General features: G+C 45.7%; 1 protein-coding gene across 1 annotated transcript in view; it reads left to right on the top strand.

Annotated features, from left to right (window-relative positions):
* The first annotated feature begins 6,546 nt into the window (after positions 1-6,546).
* The window catches only part of LOC137346104 (butyrophilin subfamily 1 member A1-like), a 47,702-nt gene continuing 36,960 nt past the window's right edge, over positions 6,547-17,288 (top strand). The window contains exons 1-3 of the mRNA XM_068009401.1: positions 6,547-6,856; positions 14,309-14,386; positions 16,559-16,906. Coding sequence (XP_067865502.1) covers positions 14,329-14,386; positions 16,559-16,906 — 406 coding nt within the window. The 5' untranslated portion in view covers positions 6,547-6,856; positions 14,309-14,328. The remainder of the gene's footprint in view (positions 6,857-14,308; positions 14,387-16,558; positions 16,907-17,288) is intronic.

The raw sequence follows: 17,288 nt of genomic DNA, 5'->3' as shown, positions 1-17,288 counted from the left end.
CATATTTTGTATCTGTCTTCACAGTAGAAGACACAAAAAGCATCCCAACAGTAGAAAATCAGGAGGCAAAAGGGAGGGAGGAACTTAAAACAATCACTATTACTAGAGAAAAAGTAATGGGAATACTAATGGCACTAAAGGTTGACAAGTCCCCTGGAACTGATGGCCTGCATCCGAGGGTCTTAAAGGAAGCTAGTTTAGAGATAGTGGATGCATTGGTTGTAAGACTCCAAAATTCCCTAGATTCTGGAAAGGTCCCAGCGGACTGGAAACCTCAAACATCACTGTTCAAGAAAGGAGGGGGACAGAAAGCAGGAAACGATAGGCCAGTTAGCCCAACGTCTGTCATTGGAAAAATTAATTATTAAGGAGGTAGTAGAAAATCACAATACAATTAGGCAGAGTCAACATGTTTTTGTGCAAGGGAAATCATGTTTGACAAATTGAATTAAGAGTTCTTTGAGGATGTAACAAGCAGGTTGGATAAAAGGGAACCAGTAGATGCACTGCATTTGATTTTCAAAGGCATTCTACAAGGTGCCACATAAAAGATTATATGGAAGATAAGAGTTCATGGTGTTGGGGGTAATATATTACATGGATAGAGGACTGGTTAACTAACAGGAAACAGAGAGTGTTGGGATAAAATGGGTAAACTTCAGGATGGCAAATTGTAACTCGTAGAGTATCACAGGGATCAGTGCTGAGGCCTCAACTATTTACAATCTATATTAATGACTTGGATGAAGGCATCAACGGTATTGTAGCCAAATTTGTCAACGATACAAAGATAGGTAGGAAAACAAGTTCTGAGGAGGATGCACAGAGTTTGCAGAGATATACATAGGTTGTGAGTGGGCAACAAATTTTGCAGATATAGTATAATGTGGGAAAATGTGAGGTTGTCCACTTTGGCAGGAAGAATAGAAAAGCAGATTATTCTTCAAATGGAGAGAGACTGCAGAATGCTGCAGTACAGCAGGACCTGGGTGTCCTTGTACTTGAATCACAAAATGTCAGCATACAGGTACAGCAAAGCACATGAAAGGTCTGCATTTATTGCAGGAAGATGGAGTATAAAGGTAGGGAAATCTTGCTACATCTGTACAGGGCATTGGTGAGACTGCAATGAGAATACTGTGTACAGTTTTGGTCTCCTTATTTAAAGGAAAATTATACTTGCATTGGAAGCAGTTCAGAGGAGGTTCACCAGGATGATTCCTGGGATGAAAGGGGTTTGTCTTATGAGGAAAGGTTGAGCAGGTTGGGCCTATACTCATTGGAGTTTGGAAGATTGAAAAGTATGAGATTCCAAGGGGGCTTGAGAGGGTAGAGCTGAGAGAATGTTTCCCTTCATGGGGGAAATCTAGAACTAGGGGGTACAGTTTCAAATTTAAGACAGAGATGAGGAGGAATTTCTTCTCTCAGATGATTGTTAGTGTTTGGAATTCTCTTCCCCAGAGAGCAGAGAAGGTTGGGTCATTGAATATATTCAAGGACAGATTTTTGATTGACTAGGAAGTCAAGGGTTATGGGAGGCAGTCAGGAAAGTGGACTTATGGCCACAATTGGATCAGCCATGATCTTATTGAATTGTGGAGCAGGCTCGAGGGGCCGAATGGCCTCCTCCTGCTCCTATTTCTTATGTTCTGATCCTTCTAATAAACTGTTGACCTGTTCATCTTCCAATTCTGATGAGTTATAGACCTGAAACATTCACATTTCCCTCAGATCCCTCCTGACTTGCTGAGCATTTTCACTGTTCTCTGATTTTACCCTCTACCCTTTCCATGCTCAGCATTTTTTTCCATTCCCCTTTTTAATGCATCTGGTTGCCTTATTGAGATATGCCTCACCCAGCACTTTTTCACCTCGGCAGCTTCTTAAACTACCTACTCGAAGATGATTAATTGCTGCTCTATGTTAACCAATGGAAAACCTGACTTTCTGTTTAATTCTATAAAATATCTTGCTCCTCTTTCAGTTTCCAGTTCTGATCATGAGCCAGGGAGTTCCAGGATTTGGACCCAGAGATGATGTAGGAATGGTGATATATCTCCAAGGCTGTGTGTGACTTGTGAGGGGGCGTCGTGGAGGTGGTGATATTCCTGTGTATCTGCTGCCCTTGTCCTTCAAGGTGGTGGAAGCCACGAGTTTGGGAAGTGCCACCGAAGATATCAAAACTAATCTGCGGAAACAATATTTCAGTGAGTGAGTGGTCAATCTACGAAACAGATTCCTGAGGAAGATGGTGTGGCTGTTGGTATTCATTCATTCAAATGAAAATTTACTTTAATGGACAATAAAATCAGGTAAAACCAACATTCCACCCAAACTGGTCAGCTTTCACTGGACGGGTTTAGTTAAAATTGCCCCCAGTCTATCAAATGGGGCCTCCATTTCCAATGAGGCTTGAGTTTTAAAAAATTAGCAGCCTGCCAATAACTACACAACGTAACACATTATAAAGTACCTGAGAATGACCAAAAGCAATTTTGTTTCCAGTGAAAGCAGTAGGTTTCAGTCGAACAGTTTTCCTGGTAACAAAATTACACTCTAGATTTTTAACCGATGGTCTCCCACAAAGGAGCCATATATTACACTTAATTGAAAAAAAAAAGCTTTGATGAACAAGATAACTTGAAGCTACAGATAAACCAATCAGGTACAGCAATCACAAAGAGACTGGCACAATCTAAATTAAAGGAGAGCACAGTTGGTTAAGTTTATAAGACCAAGTGAGACGACAGGAAGGTACTTGGGGAGTCAGAAGGTCATGAGTTCAAGTCCCACTCCAGAGACTTGAGCACAAAATCCAGGTTGTAACTCGAATGCAGTACTGATGGAATGCTACACTGCCAGAAATGCCGTCTTTCGTTTAAGACGTTAAGCCCAGGTTACATCTGCCCTCCCAGGTGATCTCACAGCACCATTTTGAAGAAGAGCATGGGAGTTCCGTCTGACGTTCTGAATAATGTTGATCTCTCAACCAACATCACTAAAAAAGACAATGGTCATTATCACATTGCTGTTTGTGGGCATCGCTGGCAAGGCCAGCATTTGTTGCCCATCCCAAATTGCCCTTGACCTGAGTGGCTTGCTAAGCCATTTCAGAGGGCAGTTAAGAGTCAACCACATTGTTGTGGATCTGGAGTCACATGTAGGCCAGACCAGGTAAGGACAGCAGATTTCCTTCCCTAAAGGACATTCGTGAACCAGATGGGTTTTTACAACAATCGATGATAGTTTCATGGCACCATTACTGAGACTAGCTTTCAGTTCCAGGTTTTTAATTAATTGAATTTAAATTCCACCAGCTGCCGAGGTGGGATTTGAACCCGTGTCCCCAAGGCATCAGCCCAGGCCTCTGGATTACAAGTCAAGTGTCATTACCACTACGCCACCGGCTCTCCTCCCTCCCTACCTCCCCGCCATGTTCCCCCCTCCCTGTTTCTCACCTCCCTACTTCCCCTCCCGCTCCCTGTTTCCCCCCTCCCTATCTGCCTCCCTTCCCTGTTTCCCTGTCCCTCCCTACCTCTCCTCCATTTCTGTCCCTGCCTACCTCCCCTCCCTGTTTCCCCCCACCTCCCCTCCCCTCCCTGTTTCCCCCTCCCACCCTACCACTCCTCCGTTTCCCCCTCTCCCTACCTCCCCTCCGTTTCCCCCTCCCCTCCTTCCCTCCCCCCCGTTTCCCCCTCCCCCTCCCCCCCTCCCCTTGCTGTTCTCCGCCTCCCTCCCTCCTTTCCATGTTCTCCCCCTCCCTCCCCTCCCCTCCCTGTTCCCTCCCCTCCTTTCCATGTTCTCCCCCTCAATCCCACCCCTCCCTGTTTCCTCCCTTCCTGTTTCCCCTTCCTCCCTCCCCTCCCTCCCTGTTCCCCCTCTCACTACCTCCCCCACCCTGTTCCCCCCTCCCTGTTACCCCCACCTGTTTCCCCCCACCTCCCCTGTTCCCCCGCCCTCCCTCCCGTTACCCCCTCCTCTCCCCCATTTCCCCCTTCTGCCATACCTCCCCTCCCCATTTCCCCCTACCTTCCCCTCCTCATTTCCCCCTACTTTTCACCCCTTCCCCTCCCCTCCGTTTCCTCTCCCCTTCCCCCTCCCCTTATCCTCCCCTCCCAGTTTCCCCCTACCCTTCCCTCCGTTTCCCCCGACCCCTCTTCCCTCCCCTCCCCTCCCACCCTACCCTTCCCTGTTTCCGCCTACCCTCCCCCACCCTCCCCTCCCCTCCCCTCCCCTGTTTTCTCCCTCTCCCATTTTCCCTCTCCTCTCCACTCCCGTTTTCCCCCTCTCCTGTTTCCCCCTTCCCACCCCATTCCCCCGCCCCCGTTCCCCTTACCCCTCTACCCTTCCCCCATCACCCCCTACCCTTCCCCCCTCACCCCCATGTTTCCCCTCCCCTGTTCCCCCTCCCCTCCCCCAACTCCCCCTCCCCTCCCCTCCCCGTTTCCCCCGTCCCCTTCTCTCCCCGTTTCCCCCCTCCCCTTCTCTCCCTGTTTCCCCTCCCCTCCTCCTCCTCCGCACTGTCTCTCTCACACAGTTGCAGTAAGTGGAGCGTTCTTTTAAAGTTCTTTGAAAAGAGATCACTGTCAATTTCACAGGTGACAGGTGCTTCCCAACAGACTTGAGGTTTCCCAGCCGGCTTTTTAAAAAAAAGTCAGAACCCACCAGTAAACGTGGAACCTTTTGGGAAATGGCTGTTCCCAATTTCAGCGGCTGTCACCTGTGAAAACTGACAGCGCAATAAGTTAAAGGGAATTTCCTCATCTCCAGTCCTGGTGATGATGAGGAACGGCCCCAGGATCAGTTTACATCTTCAGGCCAGAGGAAAATGTTTGATGAGCCAGTTCCTGGTCCGCAGGCCATATGTTGGATAATCCTGTTCTATACTCCTCACAGTTCACAATACTTTCAAGTTTTGTGTCATCCGCAAATTTTGAAATTGTGCCTATGCACCCATGTTTAGGTCATTAACATATACAGGCAATGACCATCTTCAACAAGAGAGAATCTAACCATCTCCCCTTGACATTCAATAGCATTACTATTGCTGAATCCCCCACTATTAACAACCTAGGGGCTACCATTGACCAGAAACTGAACTGCAGTCGCCATATAAATAATGTGGCTACAAGAGCAGGTCAGAGGCTAGGAATCCTGTGGCGAGTAACTCACCTCCTGACTCCCCAAAGCCTGTCCACCATCTACAAGGCACAAGTCAGAAGTGTGATGGAATACTCTCCACTTGCCTGGATGGGTGCAGCTCCAACAACACTCAAGAAGCTCGACACCATCCAGGACAAAGCAGCCCACTTGATTGGCACACCATCCACACATTCACTCCCTCCACCACTGACACACAGTGGCAGCAGTGTGTACCATCTACAAGGTGCACTGCAGCAAAGCACCAAGGTTCCTTAGACAGCACCTTCCAAACCCATGACCTCTATCACCTGGGAGAACAAGGGCAGCAAATTCATGGGAACGCCACCAAGTCACACACCATCCTGACTTGGAACTATATCGCCGTTCCTTCACTATCGCTGGGGCAAAATCCTGGAACTCCCTTCCTAACAGCATTATGGATGTACCCACCCCACATGGACTGCAGCGGTTCAAAAAAGGCAGCTCACCACCACCTTCACAAGGGCAATTAGGGATGGACAATAAATGCTGGCCTAGCCAGTGACGCCCACTTCCCATTAAGGAACGTAAAATAAATCAAGAAAAGCTGACCTCTGGGTCATTATATATCTATCGCCAGTCCAAAAAAAACCATTCACCACTTCTCTATTTCCTATCACCCAGCCAGTTCTCTATCTGTGCTGCCACTGTCCCTTTTACTCCATAGGCTCTATCTAACCTTGCTGCAATTATACATGGCCTTGGTAAGGCTACACCTGGAATATTGTGTGCAGTTTTGGTCTCTTTATCTGAGGAGGGATGTTCTTGCTATAGAGGGAGTGTAGCGAAGGTTTACCAGACTGATTCCTGGGATTGTGGGACTGACGTATGAGAAGAGATTGAGTCGGTTAGGATTATATTCACTGGAGTTCAGAAGAGTGAGGGAGGATCTCATAGAAACCTACAGTATTCTAACAGGACTTGACAGGGGAGATGCAGGAAGGATGTTCCCAATGGTGGGGGAGTCCAGAACCAGGGTTCATAGTTAAAAGGATACGGGGTAAATCTTTCAGGACTGAGGTGAGGAGAAATTTCTTCACCCAGAGAGTGGTGAGCCTGTGGAATTCACTACCACAGAAAGCAGTTGAGGCCAAAACATTGTATGTTTTCAAGAAGGAGTTAGATATAGCTCTTGGGTCTAAAGGGATCAAAGGATATGAGGTGAAAACAGGAACAGGTTACTGAGTTGGATGATCAGCCATGATCATAATGAATGGCGGAGCAGGCTCGAATGGCCTACTCCTGCTCCTATTTTCTATGTTGGCCAGCCTGTTATTGCTGCTTTGCACCGACTCGGTACTTGAGCAAAGGGCGGTTTTTTTCAGTTTTATAACTGCTTGTACTTCCTGTAATTGATGATTTGCGATTTAAACACATACAACACTGTATGGTCCAGTCTTTTACACAGTTTCACTTTCTCGGTTCCACCTTTTTAATCTCCATTTTGTAGAGACTTAACATTTCTCTGGTTTCTCCCCCGAGTGGCTGGTGTTTTCCTTCCTGTTCTGAGTTCACATTAAAGAGAGAGACTCACTCTGATCCAGTTTATTACCAAGTGTTTACTGTGTCCAGGTTACAAACTCACCGAAGCTGAGTGGGGACAAGTTGCCGACAGGAAGTTCTGGGTGAGGAGGGACCCTGCAGATGGAAAGCGGCTGCTCAAAGTGTTAAACAGGTCAGTGGCTTCAGGAATATTTCACCGCACCGGGAGTTGAGTGAGAATCACTGGGTCAAAGGGTTCACTTTGGGATTTATCACCGGGGAGTGAGTGTGAAACCCGGTGTCCTGTCCCGCCCTTTCGCTCCGTGAATGAGGAACTTCCTCAAATTATGGCGGATGATAAGGCTATTCGGCCCATTCTAACATATCTATCCAGGAAGAAAGCCGAATTGTTGCTTTATAAATGTCTAGAAGCCCATTCGCCTCTATGTGAACATCTGTGACATAACTAAAATAGCCTTTTTTGTCAGAAAGACTTGCATTGATATAGAAATATAATAAAAGCTGGTGGGGTTGGAAGTGAGGACAAGGGGAACCCTGACGCGGTTCTGGGAGGGAGGGTGAAGGGGTGTGGGAAATGGACCGGACACGGCTGAGGGCCCTGTCAACAACAGTGGGGTGGGGAATCCTTGGTTGAGGAAAAAGGAAGACATATCGGAAGCGCTGTCATGGAAGGTAACATCATCAGAGCACTTGCGTTGGAGACTGAGAAACTGGGAGAATAGAATGGAGTCCTTACAGGAGGCAGGGTGTGAAGAAGTGTAGTTGAGGTAGCTGTGGGAGTTGGTGGGCTTATAATGAATATTAGTAGAGAGCCTATCCCCAGAGATGGAGACAGAGAAGTCGAGGAAGGGAAGTGTTGGAGATGGACCATGTAAAGGTGAGAGAAGGGTGGAAATTAGAAGCAAAGTTGGTAAAGTTTTCAAGTTCGGGGTGGGAGCAGGAAACGGCACCGATACAGTCATTAATGTACCGGAAAACGAGTTGGGTTTGGGGGCCTGAGTCGGACTGGAAGAAGGAATGTTCGACATATCCCACAAAAAGACAGGAATAACTAGGACCCATGCGGGTACCCATAGCAACACCTTCTACTTGAAGGAAGTGAGTGAAGTTGAAGGAGAAGTTGTTCAATGTGAGAACAAGTTCAGCCAGGCAGAGGAGGGTGGTGGTGGATGGGGACTGATTGGGCCTCTGTTCAAGGAAGAAGCGGAGAGCCCTCAGACCGTCCTGGTGGCAGATGGAGGTGTAGGAGATTGGACGTCCATAGTGCAGAGGAGGCGGTTGGGGCCAGGAAACTGGAAATTGTCAAAATGATGTAGGGCATCAGAAGAGACACGGATGTCGGTGGGAAGAGACGGGACCAGGGGAGAAAAGATCGAGTCAAGATAGGAAGAAATATGTTCAGTGGGGCAGGAATAGGCTGAAACAATGGGTCTGCCGGGACAGTCCTGTTTGTGGATTTTAGGAAGGAGGTTGAGCGGGCTGTCCAGAGTTGTGGGACTATGAAGTTAGAAACTGTGGAGGGGAATCTTCAAAGCAGATGAGGTCATTGACAGTCCTGTGGGCAGTCGCTTGATGTTCGGTGGTGGGGTCATGGTTCAGGGGGAAGTAAGAAGAAGTGTCTGTGAGTTGGCGCTGAGCTTCTGCAAGGTAGAGGTCGGTACGCCAGACAACAACAGCACCACCCTTGTCTGCAGGTTTGATGACCATGTCGGGGTTAGACCCGAGAGAAAGGAGTGCAACAAGTTCAGAGGGAGACAGGTTAGAGTGAGTGAGGGGGGAGGGGGTGGTGGCAGAGAAATTGAGATGGACAATGTCTCGCCGACAGTTTTCAATGAAAAGATCAAGAGTGTGTAAGAGGCCAGAGGGAGGGGTCCAGGTGGAGGGAGAATGCTGGAGGCGATTGAATAGGTCTCCTGGTCTGGGGGAGAACTCTTAGTCAAAGAAGTGAGCCCAGAGACGAAGGTGACAGAAGAAGAGCTCAACGTCATGCCGAGCATGAAATTCATTGAGGAGGGGGCATAAAACTGAGTCCTTTGCTGAGTACAGAACATTCAGCGTCAGAGAGGGAAAGGTCAGAGGTTATAGTCGGCAAGGGGTCAGAGGGAAGTGAAGGGGAAGAAGGATCTGGAGGGACATTAGTCCTCATCAGCTGCTGGAGCTTGCGTTCCTTAACATCTGAAAGGAAGAAAAAACGTTTTTTGTTAATGCGTCGGATAAGACGAAGGATGAAATGAAATTGCAGAGTAGAACAGCTTTGAGATAAGGTGAGATGGTGCTTCTGGAGAGAGAGGTTCAGTGTGTACATGTGGTGGTGCATGGCACTGAGTGTGGATCTCAGGATGTGGTGAGAACAGCAGTCCGAGGAATGTTGTATTTCTCGGAGATACCTGTAATCCTGGGTGGATTCAAAACATTGAGCGCTGTTTGTGCCCTCACCACACCCCAATGAAGTACAGAAGTTCTGAAGTGTAGTTACTGTGGTAATGTAGGAAACAGGCTGCCAATTTACACATAGCAAGATCCCACAAACAGCAGTGAGGTAATGACCAGTTAATCTTTTTTTAACACTAATATAGATTGAGGGGTACACATTGGCCAGGACAATGTGGGAGAACTCCCTTGTTCTTCTTCAAAATAGTGCCGTGGGATCTTTTACATGAGAAGGCAGATGGAACCTCAGTTTAATGTCTTACCTAAAAGACAGCACCTCCGACAGTGCAGCACTCCCTCAGCACTGCCCTGGGAGCGTCAGCCTCAATTTGTGTGCTTAAGTTCCGAGAGTGGGACTTGAACCCAGAACCTTCTGCCAGAGACAGGAGAATAACACTGAAGCAAAACTGCGACCTCGTATAAAAACAGGAAGTGATGGAAATACTCAGCATGTCTGGCAGCATCTGTGGACAGAGAAACAGAGTTAACTTTTCAGGTCAATGACCTTTCATCAGAGCTGAGGAAACGAATGAGACCTGGTATTTTGAACTGTTGTCCTACTCACAGTTTAGCTCTTTAAGTTTGCTTAACTTGCTGATTCAACTTTGCTGCATATTAATTGCAGTCCCCTCTTTGTGGTGATCTTTCAGTTGTCTTCTATTTCAAGCTGAGATGCCCAAGTATCTGAAGTTGCTTCTTTTAATTCCATCCTCTGACTCCATGGGACAGTCTTGTGCCTCTTCTCTGACTGCCTTCAAGGCCTGAATGTTTCCTTCAGGTTTTGATGGCTGGAACTGGACACACTATTGAAGGTCTGTGGTCTGATCAGAGTGCAATATGGTTTGTCCAAGACTTTGCCCAGCTTGTTCTCGACTGTTTGGCTCTGTCTAGTTCAGCATTTGATTTGCTTTTCTTTATTTGCTGCTGCATGATGAGTGGACAGGTTGGGGGTAATTTTAACTCTAGGTGGTAGCTTATAACGGGTGATCTTGGATCTGCTGCCCTTTATATAACAGGCAAAGGCTCATATTTATCAATGTAAAACTTAACAATTTATATTTATATAGCACCCTTAATGTAGTAAAATATCCCAGGGTGCTTCACAGGAGCTTTATCAACAAAATTTGACACTGAGCCACAACAGATATTCATGTCGATGACTAAAATCTTGGTCAAAAAAATCCTGGTCTTAAGTATAGATTTTAAAGGAGGAAAGAGACACAGAGAGGTTTAGGGAGGGACTTCCAGAGCTGAGGACCCAGGCAGCTGAAGGAGTGGCTGCCAGTAATGCAGCAATTATAATTGGGGATGCTCAAGAGGCCGGAATTGGAGGACCACAGATATCCCAGAGGGTTGTGGGGCTGGGGGATGTTATAAAGATAGGGAGAGGGTCAGACCATGGACGGATTTGAAAACAAGAATGAGAATTTTAAAATCAAGGCATTGCATAACTGGGCACCACTATAGGTCACTAAGTACAGGGGTGACAGATGAACAGGACATGAGCTGGCCAGGAATATGTTGGAATTGTCAAGTCCAGAGGTAATAAAGGCATGGATGAGGGTTTCAGCAGCAGATGAGTGGAGGCATGGACAGAATTGGGCAATATTATAGAGGTGGAAATAGGAAGTCTTTGTGATGGCACGGATATGTGGTCAGAAGCTCATCTCAGGATCTTTACTGAGGCCAGGAGCAAGTGAAAGGGTTTCACTATTAAATGAGTTGCAACATTCTATCATTGGGTAGGTGAAGGCTTTGTTGAACACTGAATTAGGCAACAAATATGACAGAACAAGCTTGAGAAATCCCAGTCTTCTATTGCCCCACGGCTGTTACAACTTGCTTGTGCAATGCCAATCAGATGTAGTTACCTCTTGTCCCACAATCAGCGTTTTTATTACCAATAATATCATGTTTTACAGTAAAGGTACATTTTGTGAACACATGGTTCTGTACTTTTCCTTGCTCATCAATGACCAGGGTTTTTTTTCCCATCCGTTTTCTCCCTTCCCTTGTTGTGATGTAGTTGCTCAGTGTTTGCAGCATCTCACCCAAATGCCCATTATTTACATATCGTCCTGACGGTGAGGTCAAAGCTTATTTGTTTGTGTGAAAATCACAGCCAAATTTGACCCTGATTTCACCCAGAGTCCACAAGTTATAGAGTTATACAACACAGAAACAGGCCCTTCGGTCCATTGTGTCTGTGCCAGCCATCGAGCATCTATCTGTTCTAATCTCATTTTCCAGCACTTGGCCCATAGCCTTGTATGCTATGGCGTTTCAAGTGCTCATCTAAATACTTCTTAAATGTCGTGAGGGTTCCTGCCTCTACCACCTCTTCAGGCAGTGTGTTCCAGACTCCAACCACCCACTGGGTGAAAAATCTTTCCTCAGATCCCCTCTAAACCTCCTGCTCCTTACCTTAAATCTATGCCCCCTGGTTATTGACACCTCCACTAAGGGAAAATGTTTCTTCCTAACCACCCTATCTATGCCCCTTATAATTTTGTATATCTCAGTCAGGTCCCCCCTCAACCTTCTCTGCTCTAAGGAAAACAACCCTCGCCTATCCAGTCTCTCTTCAACGCTGAAATGCTCCAGCCCAGGCACAGGTGAAAGACATTGATTGGGACTCGACATATTGACTGATTGTTTGCTCACTAATGTCGGACTTTTTAAAAAAAAATTTACTTTATTCATAACATTTGTAGCAGTACATTACATAATTTCAAATTTGACACGACAAGGTGCAATACAGTTCAGTGTCTTTCAGTACAGTACGTGGCATTCTCTATTATACATTTAATGTCCAGCACTCTTTGGTGCATACAGCCAGAGGGATTTTGCGTGGGTTCCAGCCCCTCGGTTTACTATGATAGTAGGGCCTTAGACTCTGGCCCAATTGAGCCTTTGCAGCAGCCACCCCAAGCTCAAGCACATCCCTTAGAATGTAGACCTGGACCTTGGAATGTGCCAGTCTGCAACACTCGGTTGTGGACAGCTCTTTGCACTGGAAGACCAGCAAGTTTTGGGAAGACAAAAAAAAGCCTCTTTCGCTGAGTTGATGGTCCTCCACCAGCAGTTGATGTTTATCTTGGTGTGTGTCCCTGGGCACAGAGTAATGTGTTATGGAGCTGCTCGGGATGAACCTTGGCAAAAACCACTGCATCTCTTTCCAGACCATCTTTGCAAAGGCACATTCCAAGGAGGTGGATGACGGTCTTTTCCCCACCGCAGCAGCCTCAAGGAGTGTTCACGAGACTGTGGGTGTTCATGAAAGCCCTTCTCGCTGCCAGCCAAGCTACATCTTGGTATTTGAAAGTTCTGGCGATGAGGTGTTCTGCCAAATGGGTTTGACAATCTGCTCAGGGAACCATTCAACAGGATCCACCATCTCCATTTCCCACAAGGCCTCAAGGACATTAACTGTAAACCACTGCCAGGTGGACTTGTGGTCAAAGATATTTTGCTGCATAAACATTTCCATGAGGAATAGGTGATGTGGCATGGTCTAACTGAATGGAGCGTTCCACAGCAGTGTGGCCGGACCCATCCTTCACAACACTAAAGACAGATAGAACCTCAGTATGTAGTGACACCTTTATCTAGAGATTTGTGCATGATGTCCCTGTGGACATGGTCCATTTTCGATCTCCAGATAAAGCGGAAGATGGCTCGTGTGACCACCATGGTGCAGGAATGAGGTATGGGCCAGACCTGCGCCACGTACAGCAACACTGAGCGCACCTCATACCTGCTAACTGGGTTCTTATCCACAATGGAGACGGAGTGATGCGCCACTTAGTCAGTTTCGGTTTCATCATGGCTGTACGCCAAGGTCCAGGTCTACGTGCTGAGGGATGTGCTTGAGCTTGGTGAGGTATGTAGGTGTGCGATATGCTGTCAATAATGTAGGAGCAGTGAGGCCAGTAATGCTGCTGCACCTGCAGTCCTGCCTGATGTTAGACAACACATTACAGGCCAAGGATTAAACTTGGCACTTTCCTGGTCTGTTTGTTTTTTTTTTGTTTGGGGGATGTTGGCATCACTGGCAAGGCCAGCATTTATTGCCCATCCATAATTGCCCTTGAGAAGGTGATGGTGAGCTGCCTTCTTGAACCGCTACAGTCATTGGTGTTTAGGTACACTCACAGTGCTGTTCGGAAGGGATTTCCAGGATTTTGACCCAGCAACAGTGAAGGAATGATGATATAGTTCCAAGTCAGGATGGTGTGTGGCTTGGAGGGGAAAATGCAGGTGGTGGTGTTCCCATACGATTGTTGCCCTTGTCTTTCTAGGTGGTAAAGGTCACAGGTTTGGAAGATGCTGTTGAGGGAGCCTTGGTAAGTTGCTGCAGTGCACCTTGTCGATGGTACACACAGCTGCCACTGTGCGTCGGTGGTGGAGGGAGTGAATGTTTGTGGATGGGGTGCCAATGAAGCAGACTGCTTTGTCCTGGATGGTGTCGAGCTTCTTGAGTGTTGTTGGAGCTGTACTCATCCAGGAAAATGGAGAGTATTCCATCACACTCCTGGCTTATGCATGGTAGATGGTGGACAGGCTTTGGGGAGTCAGGAAGTGAGTTACTCACCACAGAATTCCTAGCCTCTGACCTGCCTTGTAGCCACAGCATTTATGTGGCTGGTCCAGTTTAGTTTCTGGTCAATGGTGACACCCAGGGTATTGATAATGGGGGATTCAGCAATGGCAGTGTCATTGAACATCAAGGGGAGATGTTTAGATCCTCTGTTGTTAGAGATGGTCATTTGGTCACTGGATATACTTGCTGAGCCACCGTGGAGGTGCTCTTAGTGTTGAATGTTGAGAACGTGTGTTCTCAGTACTGTAATATTGGATCAGTATGAGACTAGCAGCTTGTTACAACATTGTTTAGCTTCCCACTCACTGTGGTAGCCATATTGTATTACTGAGATAATTGGCATGTGGTGGGTAGTGAGGCACATTGTGTTTGAGGAAGGGAGGGCTAAGCTTACAAGGAGCAAAGGAAATGGGGAATGAACGATCGGAGATCATTGATCAAAAGGGGGTTGCACCCCTGCTGAAAAAGGAGAGCGGAATTTCAGAAATTGCATTAATCATTTATACAGTAGCACCCTACAACTTAATTTCAAGGCAATTAATTATTTTAGTAATATCTCTTCAAAAAAGGATAACAAGGATTTTCTTTTAGGTAATCAGTCCTTCACAAAGATGAGAAGATACTTCAGCGTTTTGTTTCTATTCAGTATTCTTCAAACTGCAATATCAGGTGAGAAATTGAGTTTTTATGGTAAATCTTACTGATGTCTTATTATTTTCCTGGTCATATTTAGCAGTGTCACCAAGTTAGAGCTTACATTTTAGAGAACAGCAGTAGCATAGTCGTTATGTTACCAGACTAGTAATTTAGTAGGCCAGGACTAATGATCCAGAGATGTGAGTTCAAATCCCACTATAGGGGCTGGGAAATTTAAATTAAATAAATCTGGAAAAAAAGCTAGACTCAATAATGGTGACCATGAAACTGCCAGATTGTTGTAAAAAAACAATTTGGAAGAGAATTCCAAAGACTCACAACCCTCTGAGAGAAAAAAATTCTCCTCATCTCTGTCTTAAATGGGCGACTCCTTATTTTTAAACAGTGAGCCCTAGTTCAAGATTCTCCCACAAGGGGAAACAGCTGTTCCACATCCACCCTGTCAAGATCCCTCAGGATCTTGTATGTTTCAAACAAGTCGCCTCTTACTCTTCTAAATTCCAGCAGATACAAGCCTAGCCTGTCCAATCTTTCCTTGTAAGACAGGCCACAGTACACAGTACTCCAGATGTGGTCTCACCAATGCCTTGCATAGCTGAAGCATAACCTCCCTACTTTTGTATTCAATTCCCCTCGTGGTAAACAATAAAGCTGATGTTGTTCTCCCTGGAGCAAAGAAGATTGAAGGGAGATTTGATAGAGGTGCACAAGATTATGACAGGCTTAAATAAGTTAGACAAGGAAAAACTGTTCCCAGTAACTGATGGTACAAGGACTAGGCGATATAGATTGAAGGTTTTAGGCAAGAGATGCAGGGGAATATGAGAACAAACTTTTTAACCTGGGATGACCTGGAACTCACTGCCCTTGAGGATGGTGGAAGTAGTGACAATGATATACTCTCTGGAGTTTAGAAGAATTAGAGGTGATCTCGTTGAAACATATCAGATTCTGAAGGGGTTTGACAAGGTAGACACTGAGAGGTTTTTTTCACCTGGCTGGGGAATCCAGAACATGGGGGCACTGCACTGCCTTAGGATACAGAGTCAATTTAGGACTGAGATGAGGAGAAATTTCTTCACTCAGTGGTTTGTGAATCTTTGGAATTCTCTGCCCCAGAGGGTCATGGATGCTCCATCGTTATGTATATTCAAGGCTCAGATAGATTTTTGATCTCTCAGGGAATCAAGGGATATGGGGAACAGGTGGGAAAGTTGTTGAGGCAGAAAATCAGCCAAGATCTTATTGAGTGGCAGAGCAGGCTCAATGGGTCATATGGTCTACTCCTGCTCCTATCTCTTACATTATGTTCTTATGTCAAGAAACAAAGTTAACTGAAAGGAAGAAAGAAAGATTGATTTACATTCATACACAGCACCTTTCATGATCTCAGGACATCTCAAAGCATTTTACAGCCAATTATTTACTTTTGAAGTGCAATCACTGTTGTGATGTAGGAAATGCAGTCGCCAATTTGCACACTGCAAGCTCCCACAAACATAAAAATTATAAATGATAATGACCAGATAATCTTTGTCATAGTGTTTTGGTTAAGGGATAATTATTGGTCAGGACAGTGGGGGGAATTCTCCTGCTTTTCTTTGGTAGAGTGGCTGTGGAATCTTCGACATTCACCTGAGAGGCAGCTGGGGCCTCAGTTTAATGTCTCATCTGAGAGATAGTTACCACTACTCACCTGTTACCACTTTACCCCTCCATTCTTACTACAGGTCTGAATGCCTCTTAGTCACTCCTGCCTTTTTTACATACCAGCTCTGAAATTCCTCAGGTTCTCCCAATCTCCCACTGTAAATTTGGGAGGAAACTGTTTGAATTCCCAGTGCAATGGCAGGAATAGGCATTTACCCTGTTTCTCTGGAGGTTCCACCAATCTCCGGTCAAAGCAATGGCCGGAGATCAGTGGCAAGGCTGATGGAATTTTAAGCTCACTGTATGTACTGTGCAAGCTATTGTGTAAATAATCCAAAATGTAACAGGTATAATCTATCTAATGTTTCTTCATTTTCCAATTAATGTAAACGTGTTTCCTAGAGAAATGATCTTTGAAAGATCAACATAAATAAAACAAATTTATTATATTTCTGTAAATATTTTCTAAGATGTTGCAACTATAATATGTCTGTTATGACTGCTGACTTTGTTTGAAATGTTATATTTTACCAGAAAAGTTTCATGTCATTGGACCAGAACATCCCATCATAGTCTCTGTCAGTGACGATGTTGTATTACCGTGCCAACTGGTACCAAACACATCCCTGGTCAATCTGGAAGTTCGATGGTTTAAGTTAGACTTTACTTTGCCAGTTCATTTATACACCGAAGGACAGGATCGACCCGGAGTGCAGGACAAAGCTTATCAAGGGAGGACAGAACTTTTTAAAGAGGAGTTTCCCCATGGAAATGCCTCTCTCAAACTGAAGAAGATAATATCATCAGATGAGGGGAGCTACACTTGTTTCATTGACTCCAAATCAAACTATGAGGAAGCAGTGATCAATCTCAAAGTTGGAGGTTAGTCCATTTAGTTACAATATTCAAAATGGCAATTAAAAAATATCTTTAAATAAAAAGTAGAAACCTCAGAGAGCCTGGAAAACCAAAAACCACAGAGATATAGCTAAAAATTAAAGATTTGTGTTAATAAATCACAGCGTGCTATCTTTTGTTGCGCATCCCGGAAATCTGTGCTAGTGTTCAATTAAAAATTTTTCTCTTGTACTTTTTTCTATTCTTTCATTGGATGTGGGCATCGCTAGTAAGGCCAGCATTTATTGCTCATCCCTAATTGCCCCTTGAGAAGGTGGTGGTGAGCCTCCTTCTTGAACCACTGCAGTCGATGTGGTGAAGGTACACAGTGTTGTTAGGGAGGGAGTTCCAGGACTTTATCCCAAAA

This window comes from Heterodontus francisci, chromosome 29 (genome assembly GCF_036365525.1).
Source record: "Heterodontus francisci isolate sHetFra1 chromosome 29, sHetFra1.hap1, whole genome shotgun sequence".
In the NCBI taxonomy this organism is placed as follows: domain Eukaryota; kingdom Metazoa; phylum Chordata; class Chondrichthyes; order Heterodontiformes; family Heterodontidae; genus Heterodontus; species Heterodontus francisci.
This window is presented reverse-complemented; position numbering and strand designations above follow the sequence as displayed.